Source organism: Aythya marila, assembly GCF_965140915.1.
Source record: "Aythya marila genome assembly, chromosome: 3".
Classification (NCBI taxonomy): domain Eukaryota; kingdom Metazoa; phylum Chordata; class Aves; order Anseriformes; family Anatidae; genus Aythya; species Aythya marila.
In genome coordinates, this window is record NC_139044.1 from 81,607,598 (window position 1) to 81,625,983 (window position 18,386).

Here is an 18,386-nt window from a genome sequence, read left to right on the forward strand (position 1 = left end):
TCTTTCCAAATCCTTAAATATAGGAATCATAGAGCATGAGATTTCAGATTGGATGGGACCTCATGAGATCTCTAGTCCTATCTCCAACTCAAAGCAGAGTCAGTTTACTCAGGACTTCATGCAATTGCATCTGAAAACTGCCAAGGATATGGAATGCACAACCTCTCTGGGCAGCTCCTTGCATTGTCTCATTGGCCTCATCATTTAAAAAAAATAATAAAAGGAAGATGGTGGGGGGTTACCGTTGTCTCCCTCCCTCCTACCACGTACCACTGGAGAGCATGGTGCTGCCAGCATCCCTTAGCCAGTCAGTTCCTCTGGTCTCTGAGGCTAGTCCATTCTCCACAGTAACTACCACCAGAAGTAACAGTCTTAAACGACAGTAAAGAAGAATGGATTTAATTATTAGAAAACTCCTTTTAAATCATTATAGAATTGGATAGTTTGACCTGTAAGTCTATGGAGATCCCACCACAGGAATACTCTAAGAACTGTTCAGACACACATCTTGCAGAAATGATTATATATTTTTTTGATTCCGTTTATTGCATAAGTTGACCAAGTGGTCTCCCAACTCTATAATTCTATTGTTTCATGATAGCCTAGGTAACACTGTTCTGAGGTAGCCCTGCTGTTTAGCTTGTCAGTCATGTTTAAATTGAGGACAGAGTCCCTAACGTCTTCTCTTTAATAAGGAATGTAAGGGAAATATAGGGTATTAAACTTGAGAAACATGAAATCATATTCTCAGTCAGCTCCCTCTGATTTGGGCAGGTCACTTAACCTATTCTCAGCTCAGCTCTCTATCAACAAAATGAAAGGCAATACTCTATTTCAAAAAAGTTATCTTCAGAATAAAATCTACTAACAGTTGTGAGTTAAACAGTGTTGTAAAAAGACCTATTTAGTCCCTGTAAAGCATAGATTTTACTCTTAAAAGACTTATTTTACATTATGATAAATATAAGTATTTAGTGTTGACATCAACTTATTTTATTAACTGTTAATCAAACCTGTATTAATTGTGTATCAGTTTATCCTTCCAGGTTTACTCTTCTTCCCTGATTTGACAATAGAAAATAAATTGTTTTTTCTATACCTAACCCTGGGTTAAACCAACAGGGCCACGTGATGCCAAATGACTGCTTGTTGCAGTCTCTCTGCTACAGTTTGACTGCATAAATTTTCTTCAGTAGTTTGACAATAAAGTCAAACTTCTTGCCAGACTTGGAATTGTCAGTTTATAGCATCCCTAATTGGGCTTTTTCATCCTGTTGTAGCTTACATCACACCAGCATAGATTTCATACTGTGTAATTGCCCAGGTCAATGGAAAGGAGGTAGCATATTCCTGCCTCATCTAGTTGTGATTAGGCCTCTTGAGTACATTGTTAGGCCACAGATTTTGGTAGCAACAATTGCAGAATAACAGCTTGCATTATGCTAACATCTTAAAAAAGAAGTTAGAATTTTTAGCCTCTATTTTTGCCACACAGCTATGAAATGAGACAATTGCATGGTTTGCAAAGAGCTTTGAGATCTACAGAATGCAAAGCATCTATTGCTCATTCAGTATATTTACATGTCAGATGTGCACAAGCTGCTTTACTTAAAAACAAACAAACAAACAAACAACCCTACCTGAATGTCTCAGGGTAAGTTTAAAAACAATTGTCTTGACAACAGTTGAATTTAAGCATTTGCTGCCTATAGCTACCTTGCTCTTAGTCCTGCAGTGAATCCTGCTCTATGCTAGCGTAAGCTTTGCATGGCTGCAGAGCTAAGTAGGTCTGGGAACTAAACCAGATGAAAAAGAGCCAGCAGAAAAAAAAAAAAAATGTTTTGAACTGACCGAGTTTCTGGATCAGGTTTGCCATATAGCTATACAGTTGCTTGTGCCAGCACAGCTCAGGAAGTGGTGCAAGAAAAAGAATAAACAGCTGCAAATGAGAAATAGAAGTCTAGGATATCACCATTCCTTTATCTATTTAAAACAATGATACCAACAGATGTTTTTGCAGACTTAAATTAAAAGTTTCCAAATTGTCTACAGGTGTCCTGGTTTCGGCTAGAGTAGAGTTAATGGTGTTTAGCTGCTTGCTGGCTTAAACCACAACAGGGCATGAATAGCAATGGTTATTTTGGCTCAACATTTCCATTAAATCACTTAAATCATTTAGGAGAATGAGCTTAACTTCTTCAAAAGCAGAGGAGAGCAAAGAACTTCATAAATGGATGGAGACATCTTTTTAAAGGCGATGAGACAGAATTGGTTTTCCTACTACTCCTTTACTATTTTTTAAAATTATTCCCATATCTTTTCAAATATCTGATTAAGTGCATTTTACTAGAAAAATAAACTTTTTAAATAGAAGGATGTTTTAACTTGACCCATACAATGTTGCTAAAGTAAAGGTAAGGTTTTGGAAGAAAATGCTGAGTGTGAAGATATTTTCAGTTTCAACCTGTCTGAAAGAGAATTCCACTTTTCTCTGTGAACCTTAGGCTATCTTCATTGGTTTTGGACCAGGATTCAAGTTTCGAACTCAGGTTGATCCATTTGAAAACATTGAAGTATATAATTTAATGTGTGGTAAGTACAATTGATTGGGGTCTCCTCTGTTCATTAAAAACGTAGCATCTTTTGGGTGTTAGAAATCTTTTTTTAATAAGTAACTTTTAAACGTCATTAGAAAACCGTCCTTAAGATTTCATGCTGATTTTCATTAATTAAAAGCTGTTTGTTTTTCTGAGAAAGATTCAGCTTCTAAATGACTGAGAACTATTCAGGCTGTGCAAGTTAGGCTGCTTATATCTCTATTTTCCACCAGTCCCTGTGCATGCCACTGGCTCACCAGTACTAAAACTGCCTACTTTACAATCTCCCTCTTGTCAAGAAGGCATCCTCCCTTTCTCTCTCCTATTTAATTAGAAGCTTAATTCAGTATTATTCCCTCAGGTGACTTTATTCAGGCAGTGTAGTAATAGCAATCACAGTAATGGCTATGAGGATATGGATTTAGCTGCCAGGCAGCTCGTTTCCAGGAAATCTGAGTCATGTCCCCCTTGCCCCATCCAATTTTTCATGCACTTGAGCAATTTCTTGTGAGTTCTGTCATGTGTGTTCTTATTTGTTGTTTTCCTTTTTTATGTTTTCAATTTTAATTATTTTAGATGTTTTTAATTCAGTTAACTGAATTTGAGATTTTCTTTTTGAAATTGACATACTTAAGTCATGTAACAAACTGTCTCCCTGATTCACCCATGTCTGTGTCACTTGTTCAATTTATGTATTGTATCTTTTAATACTTGAATTTGGATGTTTCCCTGTTCATTCTCATTGTCTAATATCACAGCTGTTTCAAATGCACTTTTTTTTTTTTTTTTTTTTTTTTTTTTGTCTTTTAATGGTCTGCAACTATCTTGTTAGCTTGCAGTTCCATGGCTTTAGAGCCTTGCTCTAAAGCTCGCTGTCTCTTCATTTGCATAGCTGCAGTACTCAGGTTCCCCATTTCTTACACCTCTGTGGTCTTCAGTGCACCAGAGAAGTGGGTTTTATTCTAGAAAATCAGACCTGGCTGCCCTCCTGTTTTTCCCCTTTCAAATACAATGTGACTGTTATTGCCTTCTCTTGTGTCTGTTCTCCTTCGTTCTGTGTTTCATGGTTTCTCCCAAAGCCCACCACTAGTTTTTCTGCTTTCAGAGTTCATTTATTCCCCTTGAGGTCTTCACCTGTTTTCCATTATCTCCTGCCTCCTTCTCTTTCTTGCCAGGATCCATGCTTGCTCTAACACCTGCTTCTGTGAAAGACAATATGTTGCCAAAGGGTTTGATCCAGAAAGCACTTAACGGGAACACTGCACATGCTTGAGATCAGTGGCAATATTCAGGTATACCATATTTAAACCATGTGTTTAAATTCTCTGCTGGAATAGGAGACAGAGGCCATTAGGAAGTGTGTATTGCATACCCTTGTATGTTTTGATGTCTTGTTATGTAGTGGTTGATTTCCTTGAACCTTCCTATACGCCCCCATTCCTTTCTGTATATGCCTCAGGGGAGGGGTAGGGTCCCTACTGGCATCTCATGGAAGCAAGTTCAGTGACAGATGAGACATCTTATGTGTATTCACTGAGATACAGATTTCTTCCATCCTGTACAGAAAGGGTTAGAAGCCAGCAACTTAACTTTTAGGTAGAAAATTGTGAAATGAGACAACTTCCTAAGCCTTTTCCTTGCTATGGGTTTTAGGTGTGGTTCTGGATGGCAGAAAGGCATCTTTCCCTTGTCATTTGGGTTCCTAAGGTGCACCTTCTTTAAAGGGCAGCTAGAGAAAGAGAAAACGGTTCCAATTTATGCAGCACATTAGCGCTTAAATCATGAACACCAGATATGTACAACTGATCCTCTTGTCTGAATGACGATCTCATGTTTTCCAAAGCGTTCGAACTGCTAGACTTGGAGGTTTCTCAGATATTGTGAGTTCCTGGATGCTCCAGTTAAAATGATAAGAAGATAAGAGTGTAATTTAGCTGTTGAACTGGGGATGTGAGTTCCAGGATTGATTCTGTGGTATGGCTTACTTATTTATTTATTTTTATATACAGTTTTTTTTTGAGATGTTCGTTGGAGCAGGGACTGCTATAGAAAGCTTGATTTATTCTTCCCAAAGAGAAGCAGCTTGTTCTGGAGGGAATGAGGTCATAATATGAATGGCACATTGCAGGGAGAAATGTGTTCAATTGCCACATGTAGGAAAGAAAGTTGAGCTCTGAACTCCTGTGCTCTAGGTGAGTGATCTAACCACCGAGCTTTTGGATGCAAGGCTGTCTCATCACCTGCTGTACTTTGGAAACATATTATTTCATAGATTTAATATGAAGTAGATGGAGAAACAACAAATCTATAAATCCTAGTGAGGATTAAACATGAAATAGGGCTTGGTCTTTTCAGCTTTGCAGAATTGCCCGATGCACCTCTGAGCATTGGTGTTAGGCAGCTTTTAGTTGCTTAAGTTTCTTTAACTACACAGGTGGTTTTGGAATGCAGATTATTTTTATGGTTAGTCTACTTTGGTTGGAATTTTGAAGCTTTACATTTTAGAGTTCAGTGCTAAGCAGAACCCATGTTCTATGCTGGTTCTTTTACAGTTTTACACTTTAGTGATGTTTAACTGAAGTGTGTGTACTTAATTTTCAGATAATAAAAAAACAAACAGAAGAACACCACCAACAAAAAAAAGCCCCCAGACTTATGCCCCCAAACTTAAATGTGTAGCCACAGGCTTCAAGTGTTTGAGATTCCCATTCTGTCTTCTACTGCATGTTTGGATGCTGCAAGTTCACTTTCCTTCAGAAGTAAACCCTCTGTCATTTTTTGTGCTTGTTCTGTCCCTCCTTGCAAGCAGACTAATAATATCCTGAGCCCTAGATGAGAATATATGTGCTTCCTTTTAAAGGGGTCATTGCTTTCCCTTTCAGTTGTCCTGAATAGCAAGTAGTGCAGGATTATTGACTCACCCATGCTTTTAATCACACGTAACTGTGATCACAATACAAGCAGCAGTGTGTTACAGTCTTTTTTTTTTTCATCCTGTTATTTGAATTATTTTGTAGACTTGCTTGATTTGAAACCAGCCCCAAACAATGGAACCCATGGACAGCTAAACCATCTTTTAAGGAATCCCATTTATATCCCTCAGCATCCCAAAGAAACAATCCATCCTTCTGAATGCTCTGTTGTGGGACAAAGAAACTTTCCAGTGAGCCTTGGCTGTTCCTGCAGGACAGTGGTATGTGCTGAAATGGTTGAAGTTGTGGAGGCAGATGTCTGTGTTGTATTCAGAGTGAGACTCTGGATTATCTATTTACCCTGTAGTTTTTCAGCTTGCGTTTTATATCTGTTTTTTGATCTAGTCTCAGATTTAAATGAAATCTTGCCTGGGGCTAGTGGGTACTAGCCTGTATTTGCACGTTCATTTTTGCAGTTTTCTTATGTGAAGACACATTCAGCTATGAAGAGCCTGGAAAACACTGCAGAAGCAAGCTTTGACGGGGAAAACATTCAGTTCTTGCTTCACTAAATTGTGTTGAAACTTTCTTTCTGTGACTATGTTGTGTCCTTGGGCTGTGTATTTCAAGGCTGTTGATTTGCCTGGGGCAAAAGCATGTTTCTGAATATAGCTCCTTTCCTGTAGATGTCAGTGAGTTCTGTACAGGGATAACTTGCAAGACAGAAGTGTTAACATTTGTTATTCTAAGTGTAGTAGTAGCTCATAATTTGCTTTGTGGAACACATAGGAGAATCTCAGTGTTTTTGCTTTACACTTACAGGGTTTGCCAGTAAGGGATTTTCAACAGCGTTTAAATCTCACTGAAACAGAAGGTAAGATCTTTAGCTAGTAGAATAGAATGATAACAAAAATGTAAGAATGATTAACAACATGAAATGTTTAATGTCTAAACTTCTGAGCAAATCTCAAATATGTGGGATAATAATTCTTTGAACTACTCTGGGGTTACAGTTATGTTGTGTATATACTTGGGATTCAGATGCAGTCCTGCTGAGCCATTTGTTCTCAAATAAATGCTTATTCTTGTACGTGTCTCTATGGCACATGTATTATTATCTGAATTTTCCAGCACTGAAGTAATGATTACTGAAGAAGGTAAAGCAAAGCTGTTGTATAGGGAAGTATCCGACAAGAATATGATGCCAGCACACTCATAATGAAGCATGGAGTGTTCATGTGATCTGGTTGTTACACAGGGTTAAGTCATTGTTTGTCGTAATTCTGCTGTGTTTCAAAACTATGGACACACTCATGCCATTTTTGAGCTGCAGTTTGCAAGGTGGTAAATGTGCTCATGACTCACAAAACAAAATAGACTAGTTAGAGCATGAAGCAAGTAAGACAATAAGTGAATAATGAAAATCAAGTTGAAATGGAATATACTAATACCTTGATACTAATACGTTAAAAAGTGACATCAAGATATTAGGTTGTCAGAATGGGAAATAAACTGATAGAGACCTTTGCCATGTGTTTGCTCACTAAACCCTGTTTCTTAAGCAAATAAACTCTGTATTTGGTGACACCTCACTGTACTTCACTATTAACTACTGGATTTGTATGCCAGCTACAGGCAGGCACACAGCAATAGTTGCTGCTTATTCAGGACTAATTTAAGCCTTCTGTTGACTCATGTAGCTAGCCCTGACAAAACGTGGGCAGAGTTTTCTTGAGTCTTTTCCACTAAAAACAGGGCATCTTTTTAAAATGTGTTCCAGAGTCCTTTAAAAATCATTCAGTATTTTAACACCCATGAGAGCACACAGTGACATTCAGTTAGTAAAATACAGAAGTACGTGCTTTTCCCATAGCAGGTAAGCAGTTTCACTAAAACAAGCTGTTAATGTGTAGGTAGAAGCCTGAGTGCCCTGCTGAATCTGGCTTTGAAGGAATATGCCGGGCACATAATCCATTTTAGTCCCATTTTGTTAAGATATGAACCTAAAGTGCTCAATCTACATTTCTGAAACAGTGGGGTCTGGGTTTGGATTATGAGTGAGACCTATGTTAGCACTCATTTTAACAGCAGTAATCTGCTTCTAAGAATTGTGCACTTATTAGTTATAAAAGGCACGGATAATGAAAATTTAGTAGCCAGGCTAGGTGCTCCTTAAGATTATTTAGAGTTTATTAATTACTTTTTCATATTCTGGCTTTGATTGCTGTAACTTGACAACTTGTGAGAACAACGAGGTATTAACTGCATATTTATTTTTATGAAAAAAAAAAAAATGTTTGCCTTTTCCTTCTTGGACAGAGAAGTAAATGTCATAATCTTGACATTCTTTGTCATGTGGAATTACAGTGAGAAAGGAGACTGCGGCATTAATTGAACACTTTTTTTCCTCATTTAAAACAATTTTGTGGATGGCAGTGAACTACTTAACAGAAAATATCCTTTGAAGCCTTGATACCCTTCCTTATAATCCCAGACCTGTAACAATTGAAAATACTTCAATTTTCAGTAGCAAAGTAATATTTTTATTATTTAAGATAATTTCATAATGTTCTAGCTTTGCTTAGTTTTTTATTTTACGTCAGAGAACTAGAAACTTGAAAAACTTATTTTTTGTTTATTTCCAGTCAGCAAAATAATCTTCAATGTTTTGATGAAATTTAAATCTATCTTGGAGGCGGTGAGGGGAAGGACCTGAAAGTTTTTGCAGACGTCTTTTGATAGCAGCAGATGATTGCAAGAGCATGTGTTTCTTATGACTTCTTATGACTTTTATTTACCTTTTTTTTTTTTCTTTTTAAGATAAATTATATTGACTAAGTAATTCTGTTGCTAACTCTGCTTTACTCTTCAGCTTATGTCTAATAACTTTTCCTCTTCTGATCCCACATAGTGTCTTTCTGATATGGTTGTAAAGGAAAGTCTTCACTTGTCTGTTGGATGAGGTGGTTGGCCAGTCAATATAAACAGGCAGTGTCTTAGGCAAGGATTTGTGCAATATCTTGCATAAAGCACTTTGAGATATTTATTTCTGTATACAAACTTTCTAAAGAGGTGTGGCCCATGAGAGAGAGAGAGAAGAAAGCTTTTGTGGCTATAGCCATCATTATAAAGCAATTCCACATGCATTTGAAGATCTAACCAGTATTTCATTTAGATCTCTATAGCCCTTTAAGTGTCGCTTTTAATATGACTTTGTGGGTTATGTTAAAATAGTCCCTTTAGCAGCTTTGAAATCATGATGGTTGGTTTGTGTCCTATATAAATGTTAATTAAAAGCAGATCCCACATTATATATGTATATCAAAACACAAAGTCAACTAAGACTTAAATTTGCATCTTAGATTCATCTCTTATTTTAAATGGCAAAATGTTTTAACTATACTGTAAAACCGAATTTGGTATGTTTGAATTATGGATATTGGTATTTTACTTTATACTGGCGTTGTCAGTTTACTTATTGCGTTATCACAGAAACTATACCTTTGATACAAAAATTAATTTCATTTACTCCATTACTGTGACTTTTCTTTTTGGTAATTAGAAACTAGGGCAACTGTAGGTGTATGAGAGGAGGGTTCTCAAAAAACATTATTGACTGAAACATAACAAGCACTATTTCTGTTCTAGTTAAGAAGACAGAGAAACTTACTTTGCCCTATGGACGGCCCAGAATTCTGCAGAAGAGACATAATTACTGCCTACTTTACCATTACCGCTATGTAAATGCGTACAGCAAGGACTACAGGATGTCTTTGTGGAATGCGTATACCATTAACAAAGATGTAAGTAACTGAATAAAGGTTAGAAGCAACTTTGAAAAGTAAAAAGCTTGAATATAAGTTATTACTGAACACCTCTCATTTAGGTTGGAAGAGACTCCTAAGATTATCTTATCCAACAGTTAACCTAGCACTGCCAAGTCTACCCTTAAACCATGTCATGAAGCATGACATCTACACATTTTTTAAAGAAGTCTAGGGATGGTGACTCAACTACCCAGGCAGCCTGTTCCAACAATTCATAACCCTTTCAGTGAATAAATTTTTCCTGATATCCAATCTAAACCTCCTCTGGTGCAACTTAAGGCCATTTCCTCTTGTCTTATCACTTGCTGCTTGGAAGAAGAGACTGATTCCCCACTTGGTTATTGCCTCTTTTAATGTAATTGTAAAAAGTACAATAAGGTCTCCCCTGAGCCTCCTTTTCTCTAGGTTAAACAAACCCAGGTCCCTCACCTGCTCCTCATAAGACTTGGTCTCCAGACCCTTCACTAGCTTTTTTTTGTCCATCTTTAGACACGCTCCAGCACCTCATTTGTCCTTCTTGCAGTGAGGGGCCCAAAATTGATCACAGTACTTGAAGTGCAGCCTCACCAGAGCCGAGTACAGAGAGACAATGCTTCTCTAGTCCTGGCCACGTTATTTCTGATACAAGTCAGGAAGGATGCTGTTGGCCTTCTTGGCCACCTGAGCACACTGCTGGCTCATATCCAGCTGACTATCAACCAATACCCCTAGGTCCCTTTTTGCTGGGCAGCTTTCCAGCCACTCTTCCCCCAGCCTGTCTGTTGTGTTACATGGGGTTGTTGTGCCCTAAGCGCAGCATCCAGCACTTGGCCTTGTTGAACTTCATACAGCTGACCTCAGCCCATTGGTACAGCCTATACAGATCCTCCTGCAGAACCTTCCTACCCTCAAGCAGATCAACACATGCACCTAACATGGTGTCATCTGCAAACTTACTGAGGGTGCACTCGATCCCCTCATCCAGATCATCGATAAAAATATCAAAGAGAAATGGCCTCAGTATTGAGTCCTAATACATATGAGATATAAAAAGTCATTTTGTATGATCTTCTCTTTACTTTCCTATGTTAGTAAGGACTGGCTTTGATTCCTTCCTGTTCCTCAGCATGAGCTGTGGTTTTTGCCTGGTGGAGAGAGCAGATCCACCAGGAAGTGGGGAGACCATCGCCACTGGTACTGAGGCCCTGTGAGTCTATGGCTTGGCAACATAGGTCCGCTATAGCAGTTTAGCAGGGCTATCCTTTAAGTCTTTAAGTGGTGCTAATAGCATTGTAGGAGCATTTTGAAAATATAATATTTGGACTATCTACAACCATTCATGCCCTGATGCAATCTTTCCGTCAGAAGATCATCCTGATTGGGGGAAAAAAAAAGTGTTGGTGGAGATAAATCTGGCCTTTGCTGTCCTGGGCCCTATGCTAAAATATACATATACATGCAGATCTCAAGAAGGAAAGTTTTTCAGGTTGGTTTTCCAAGTTGGAAAAGATGTACAAACCAATTCATTCTTGAATTAGGACTGTAGAAGATGCTTTTTGGTTCAATTATCTGGGCCTCATAGGCCCAATGTCTACTACAAGTAAATCAAACTAAGCTCTGTCAAGGTTGGCTTGGTCTTCAATTTATTGAGAGTTTGGTGGCCTGAAGCAACCATTTACTGTAGCAAGTGTCCATGTGGGAAGAGATGACTAACAGCACATCTGGTTGCCTCTGATTCTTAGCCTGAATGGGCAAATACATTCACACCAGATCAAGTTATCTTTGATGGGGCCCTCTGACTTTTCATTTGGAAAAAGCTACTGTAAACTAGAAATCTGCAGTTCTGTTCAATCTATTTACAAAATGTATGTAGCAGATGGGGGGGCTTGTTTTTCACTGATGAAACAGGGACACCAGTTGAATCTGAAGTCTCTTCACTACCGCTGAAGGCAGCTGTTGCTATGTATTTAGAGTTCTTCAATCCCCCACCCTGTGAGATTGTTGCAAGTCCATTTTACCAGTGAAACTTTCTTCTTGTTCAACAGGAAAAATGGCTTTCTGCTACAGAAGATATCTCCAGCTGTTTACACAAGGATGTTCGTATTCCTTTTAATCATAACCAGACATGTTCGTTTTACAACAATCATCCTCGGCTATCTTATGGATTCCTTTCTCCTCCAAGTAAATACATGGCTTTAAATGTTTACAGTATATGTGATTTAAATAATTTGTAATGCAGTAGCTATGTTCTTTTATATATGCTACTGATTGATTAATCAGAGTTTGAAGCAGTGGTTACTGAATTATTGCAGTTCTTTTTAGCATATGAGAAAGAAAAACATTGCAGGTGCTTCAGCAGTTGGTGGGTTGTCCAAGGTCATTTACTGATTCCTGAAAGCTTCTGAACTTGTCATGTTTCTAACATGGCATCTCATGGAAGAAACTGGAAGGAATGTGTAAAGCATGAGTCAAGTCTGGCAAACTAAAAAACTGCAAATTCACTTTGTGTGACAGGAATTAGTTAGAACTACCCAACATAAAATTGAGGCATTTGTCCTTAAGTGAAAAACTGCCATGCTAAGTTTATTTTATATTTGAAATACATGCCCTATGTGGTCTTTAGTAAAGGGATTCAATATTTGGTCTGAAAAGTTCAACTCTGGTTCTCAAAGCATATTACAAAAATATTCAGCTGTTTACAAATAGTTACATTGTATGTGAACTGTTGATGTGATCTGGAAGTATTCTACATCCATTTCACTGCATGAAGTATTAAGTAGTGGGTTATTTTAACATCTACATCAAGTGTAACTTGCAAAGTCAAGCAGAGCTCCTATTTTTGTGCCCAAATTCTTGTGGTGGTTTTACCTTGCTAGGCAGCTAAATACCACAAGTGCTCTCTCACTCCCCCTCCTTAGATGAGGAGGGGAAAAAGTAAAGTAAAGAACAACTCACAGGTTGAGATAAGGATAATTTAATTAAAGGGAAAAAATAATAATAATTATTAAAGAAAGATTATTATTAACTAAACAAATTAACTAAAGGGGAAAAAAAAGGAAAGGGGAAAAGGGAGGGGGAAAGGGAAAAAGGAAAACAAACAAACAAACAAAACAAATAAAGGCTATGTAGAAGTGCAGAGGAAAGAAATTACTCTCTATTTCCCACAAATAAGTGATGCTTGACCACGTCCTTGAAGCAGGGCCTCAACACATGTAGCCGGTGTTAGGGAAGAGGACCAATGTTTTTACGAGAGCCCACCCCTCCCCTCTTCTTCCCGTTTCCACCTTTTATTGCTGAGTGTGACATCAGATGGTATGGAATATCCCTTTGGTTGGTTTAGGTTAGCTGCCCTATTGATGCTTCTTTTCTCACTTTTTTGCTCACCCCCTAGGAGGGTTAGAGAGAGTCCTGATGCTGTGCCAGCACTGCTCAGCAGTAGACACAACGCTGGTGTGATAACACTGCTGTTCTAGCTACGAGTGCAGAGCACAGCACTGTATGGGCTGCTGCAGGGAAAGTTAACTTCCCAGCCAGACCCAGTACAATTCTGTAGGCAGAACAAGTTGGTCTGACACTCATGGAGTGAATTTTATACCCTTCCCCTCAGTTCAAAAACCTGTTCTGATATTTTAAAATATTAAAATATGTGTCCACCGTTACGAGGGCAATTAGTGTTGCTGCTAAGATTATTTTATTTTTGGAACTGGAAACTTCAGCATATACTGAAGTTACCACTGAGACCTACATCAACTTTGAGAAGTGAAGTTAGGTCAGCTCCATGTTAACATCATTACATTAATCTTTAGAGTTATGTTTTAATGCTTTTAAAGTAACAAATCCAAGTAATGAATTCCTTTTTGATTTCAGATTTGATGACAGATGCAAAGAAACCTCACTATGATGCCTTGCTTACCAGCAACATTGTGCCAATGTATCCTGCATTTAAAGGTACATATTTGTGCATTTGAATGCAAGACTCCTGACATCTTGCTTGCTTCCAAATCATGCAAAAGATCACTGATACAGCTGTCTCTGTGAAATAAGAGCTCCCCAGACTGTGGACTTTGTGAAAATTTCCTTAAAGTAGGCCTGTCTCTTGTGGGACAAAGACCTACCATTGTGAGCTTGTGATTCCCAATCAACTGGCTAGTTGCACAGGATTGTAATATAGATGTCTCCATTTAATGCCTGATATTTTTGCTTGCATTTCCTTACCTATCTAAACAAGGTTTATACAGTGTCTTCTAGAGAACCTAGATGCCAGTTTTATAGTTATGTGAGTTAAATTCACTTCTATTTTAGGAACATCTCCTAATCTCAGACTTTCTAGGCAGAAATTTAGGGTCTCAATCACTAAGGAAACAGGAAAATAATCAAATCTCTAGCAGAAAAGATATGAAGACCTGGGCTTTCCTAGGTGAGAGTGGACATGAGGCAGTCAGCTAAGGGAGGTTAAGCACATTCCTGGTGAAAAGAAGAATAAGTATGGCACTTTCTTTGGACAAAAGTAGTGTCCTTTTTTTTTTTTGTTTGTTTGTTTGTTTTTTGTTTTTTTTTTTTTTTTTTTGAACAGAGCGGTAGGTCTCTCTTAAGCTGAATTAAAAATATATAAGTAAGGAGACTTTTTGCATGTACATCTAAACTGAAAACGTGCACATGAAATAGAGATGTGGGCGTACATGCTAGCCATGATAGATGCAGCCTTTGAAAACTGTAAACACCTATATAATTTACTATTTTCCTAGCTTACCATGCCTGTCTGTACACTACTGAAAACTCTGCACAGTTATATTAACATCTCCTACCTTGGAGATGATGCTTACCACTTCCATTGCTGTGTTTCAGTGTTATGGAACTACTTCCATCAATACCTGCTGCCTGAATATGCTGCAGCCAGAAATGGTGTCAATATAGTCAGTGGTCCTGTGTTTGATTATGACTTTGATGGACTGTATGATACCCCAGAAAAGGTGAAAAGGTGAGAATCTTTTGCATCATATTCCTTTGCTTCTTTACTCCATTAGAAGTTACAAAGTAATTATGATCCTTGTTAGCAAGGAAGGCGTCTTGCTGAGATGGATCCTTGTCAGGTTGTGACAGTTCAGAGAGAGGCAGTAAAATGGCTCTAAACAGACAGAGCTGTGTAACGCTTAGAAGTAAACAACAAGCATATAGAAAATGCATGATAGAAATGTGTCATCCTAAAACCTGACAGTGAGGTGTAAGAGAAGCTGTTGCATGTGGAATAATGTCTGTTAGACTGAAAAGTTATGACATTGCCTCTAGGAGTGAATGAGTGGCGTCTTATCCCTAGTATTGTGGTTGATATTCCTGAGTCCATGTATCTAGCAGTGTTCCACTATTAAGTTGTTAGCACAAATGTAGTAGTTAGTCCCAGCTAGCAAAATTGGTTTAAGATAGCAAACAGATGGTAAATTCCTGCACCTTTTTTATGATAAATCAGTTTTGTTGTTATACCTCATCAAACTCATTATTTGGATCAGCCTACAAGCCAAACTTGATATCTGGAATATTAATCTGGAATATGCTGTCAATTTTGATTACAGATGAATTTTCCTTCCAGGACTAAGCATTCTTTCGATTAAATACATGGATTGGTAAAATCAATATGCCAGAATATAGCTGATTATTGCCAGTTGTTCTTTGTACAAGTATGATTTGGTAGATTTACTGAAAGATCTTATGCATTTCAGACACCGTGGTAACTCAGAAGTTCCTGTTCCAAGTCATTTCTTCATTGTGCTGACTAGTTGTAAAAATACTTCTGAAACTCCTCTGGAGTGTGAAGGGTCTCTGGATGCCTTGTCTTTCATTGTGCCTCACAGAGAAGACAACAGTGAAAGCTGCGCAGTAAGTAGCCTGTTTAGTACCCATACACATCAGAAGCTGGGCTTGAACTTGTTTTGCTTGAATATCAGTGATTAGCTAATTAAAGACTGTAAAAACCCTGCGGTCTATCATGGTCATCCCAGGAGGGAAGACAATGCTGTAAGCAGAATTATATTAAAATGTGTATATATGCTGAAAATAGGCATTTTCTGTTTGAAGACCAAAACTTATAGCTAGTGAAGTAGTGAGAATGTGTTGAGAGAATCAGTGTGATGAACACATAACTTTCTGTAGCAGTAGTATCTAGTCATAACATCTGCGAAGGCTGAAGAGCTTCTAGGAGAAGGTTTCATCCACAAAGAAGATTCAGTTGTAGATCAAATACATATCCAAAAGGAGAAGATGTAGACAGTCTTGAACAGCATTGGTTGCTTCTAGTTCAGGTGCCTTGGCATTGTGATGGAAATCAACATAGCTGTTCTCCTTATAAACCAGAACAGAGCATGTGAAGTGTGCTGACCTGTCCTACAGAGAAGATTTACACAAATCACTCCCCAAGTCAAATGCAGTTCTCAGCAACAGCTTTATGATGGAGATGGTGGATAGATGCTGGACTTCACATGGCACTCCTTACTATCACCAGTTTTCAACTGGTGCAGATTCAAGTTGTGTGTACTTAAGGATGTTAACTGCATGTACTAAATTCAGGCAAGATTCTAACTATTTGTAGAAGCCAGTGCTTTCTAAGTTATATCTTTGCCACCAGTGACTGCGTTTTGCCTTTATAAAACATTAAAATGTTGTTTATTTCCCTGACATCCATTAAGTCAATGAATAAATTACATTTTACAAACACTTTTTTCTTCCTCTTTCCCAATAGGATGGCAAGTCTGAGTCTTTGTGGGTTGAAGAGAGAATGAAATTTCACACAGCTCGGGTCAGAGATATAGAATTACTTACAGGACTCAGCTTCTATCAAGACAGAAAACAGCCAGTATCTGAGATTTTACAGTTAAAAACATATTTACCAACTTTTGAAAAGGTCTGATTTTTCCTATGGAATGTTGTTGTCCATTTCACAACTGGTTTGTAAATAGACTGTTTTTAATTAATGAAAACTTTTTTTTTTTTTTTTTTTTTTTTTTTTTTAAATAAGCTGGAACATTTACTGAGATCTCTTGACCAAAATGCCAGTAGGGAGGAGAGTGGGTGCCATATTTGTATCTCAGGGACTCCTGATGGACTATGTATATAACACGGAATGGCAGCTCCTGTCATTCCCACTTGAATGTGGTAAACCATGTCCATTATTAAGTGTTATTGGCGTTTAATCATCATATTCTGAGACACAAACAAAAAAAATATTTTTACATGCACTGGAGAAGGAGAAATTTATGAGGTATGGGTTATGATTAATACCCTACTTTAAAAACAGATAATTAGCAAATATCTTACACTTTGGGGGAAATAACTGTGTTCTTGACCATTGAAATACAAACAGCAGCACCTTTCTACTCCTGTTTTCCTTGAAGCATGAATTACATTCTGAGTGTTGCTTGGGTCTCATAAAATAATGCAGCATTATGGTGCAAGAACCTATACTGAGGTTAGCAGTAAGACTGATGTTTGAGACTTCCCCAGCAAGGAATAGGCTCCTAGGTGGTTTTGATAGCAGTGAAGTGTTGGTCTGTTGCTGCCCTCTAGTGTCTCCAACATTGAAGGAGAGTTTGATGCATATTTTGCCTGTTGTATATGCGTCCTCAGAATTATTTTGAATATGATGCATCAAGTCACCTAAAAATTAGAAAAAAAAAAAACAAAACAGAAAGATGACCTCTCATAAATAACTTTTCATCAAATATAAGTATAATTTGAAATAAAATAGATTTTTTCTTAAAGCAAAGATGCCTTTTTAGATTTGGTGCATGATTATGTCAGTTGTGGTTTTGAAATTCTTTTTTTTTTTTTCCTCCAAGAAAAGGTATTTTTGCACTAAGATTGTTGCCTTAAAATGGTAATATGATCTTCTTTAATGGCACAGGTTTTACTTCTCATTACTACAGTAAATGCCCACAGGCAGTTCCGTTGTCCATTGGCAGCAAACAGCCAGATCCTAGCTACATTTTTAGCTGTCTCTTTAGTGCTACATCATCCACATTCCAGCTCACATAAGTTATCTGTCTTGAACGCAGACACTGCTAGATGCAAATCCTGAAGAAGCATGTCATGAGCTTTCTTGGAAGCTCTCAGGTCACACACAGCTGCTACAGGTACTCAGGAGTGTAGAAACTCCCTCCTTTTCTAGTACACATGCTCTTGTCTTTGTAATTCTTCCACTCTCTCTAAAACTGACGAGCCAAAATTGCCTCTGTTATGTATAAAGTTTGGCGTAGTCAATTACACATTTATGTTCTTCTTGTTTTAAAAGAAAGAAAATACATCACGCACAAGTATTTTAGAAGTCTGAAGGGTCTGTGACTGAGCAGAGAGAGGCATTTGACCTTACAGTTTGGTCAGGGCATGGTGGAGGCTGGATTCAAAGCCTGCTGAAGTCAATAGAAGCTTTCCCATTAACTTCAGTTTGAGTGGGCTGATGTCCTGGGACCGTTTTTTTCCTTTAACCAAGTGTATTTTCTTGACCTGTTACAAGCATGTTTGTTTGTTTTTTTCCTAAAGTAGTTTCACTGTGTGAAATTTAAATGTGTTGTAGCAACCTCACATGACGACATGACTGTGACAGCATTATTCAGTGTAACTGCTTTGTAACTTTGCCTGTGACCAATAAAAACATCGGATGATGTATGCTGTTCTTGACCCTCTGTTGTACCAAATGCTACTGACTAGTTGTAATGCTAGTACGCATATATAGCACTCTGTAACTCGTCTCAGCTGTAGTAGTTATTGACTGTTGATGCCTGATTTCAGGCAAGAGGTGGTGAGAAGTTCCATATCAATCTCATTTATCAAGGTTGGTTTTGATTCAGATTGACATGGAATAAAGCTCCAATAGAAGATAACCTCAATGAAATACACCAATGAATCAGTAAATTTGGGAGTTAAACTTATTTCCTCTTGGGACAAAATATTCTGACATCTGGTAGAACTGCTATCATCTCCTGAATGCAAATGTCAGGGATGTTAACACCTTCAGAAAATGAAGCAATGCCAATTTCAATTGAGAGGCAGCATGGTGAGCCTAGCTCCTGGGTAAGGATGGGTAA

At 37.9% G+C, this 18,386-nt stretch overlaps 1 protein-coding gene across 1 annotated transcript in view; it reads left to right on the forward strand.

Moving 5' to 3' along the window:
- Positions 1-17,965, forward strand: part of ENPP1 (ectonucleotide pyrophosphatase/phosphodiesterase 1) — a 55,921-nt gene extending 37,956 nt beyond the window's left edge. The window contains exons 17-25 of the mRNA XM_082756127.1: positions 2,505-2,592; positions 5,615-5,790; positions 6,332-6,383; positions 9,158-9,312; positions 11,361-11,496; positions 13,183-13,263; positions 14,161-14,293; positions 15,030-15,186; positions 16,046-17,965. Of these exons, the coding sequence (XP_082612253.1) occupies positions 2,505-2,592; positions 5,615-5,790; positions 6,332-6,383; positions 9,158-9,312; positions 11,361-11,496; positions 13,183-13,263; positions 14,161-14,293; positions 15,030-15,186; positions 16,046-16,213 (1,146 nt within the window). The 3' untranslated portion in view covers positions 16,214-17,965. The remainder of the gene's footprint in view (positions 1-2,504; positions 2,593-5,614; positions 5,791-6,331; positions 6,384-9,157; positions 9,313-11,360; positions 11,497-13,182; positions 13,264-14,160; positions 14,294-15,029; positions 15,187-16,045) is intronic.
- Positions 17,966-18,386: the final 421 nt, after the last annotated feature.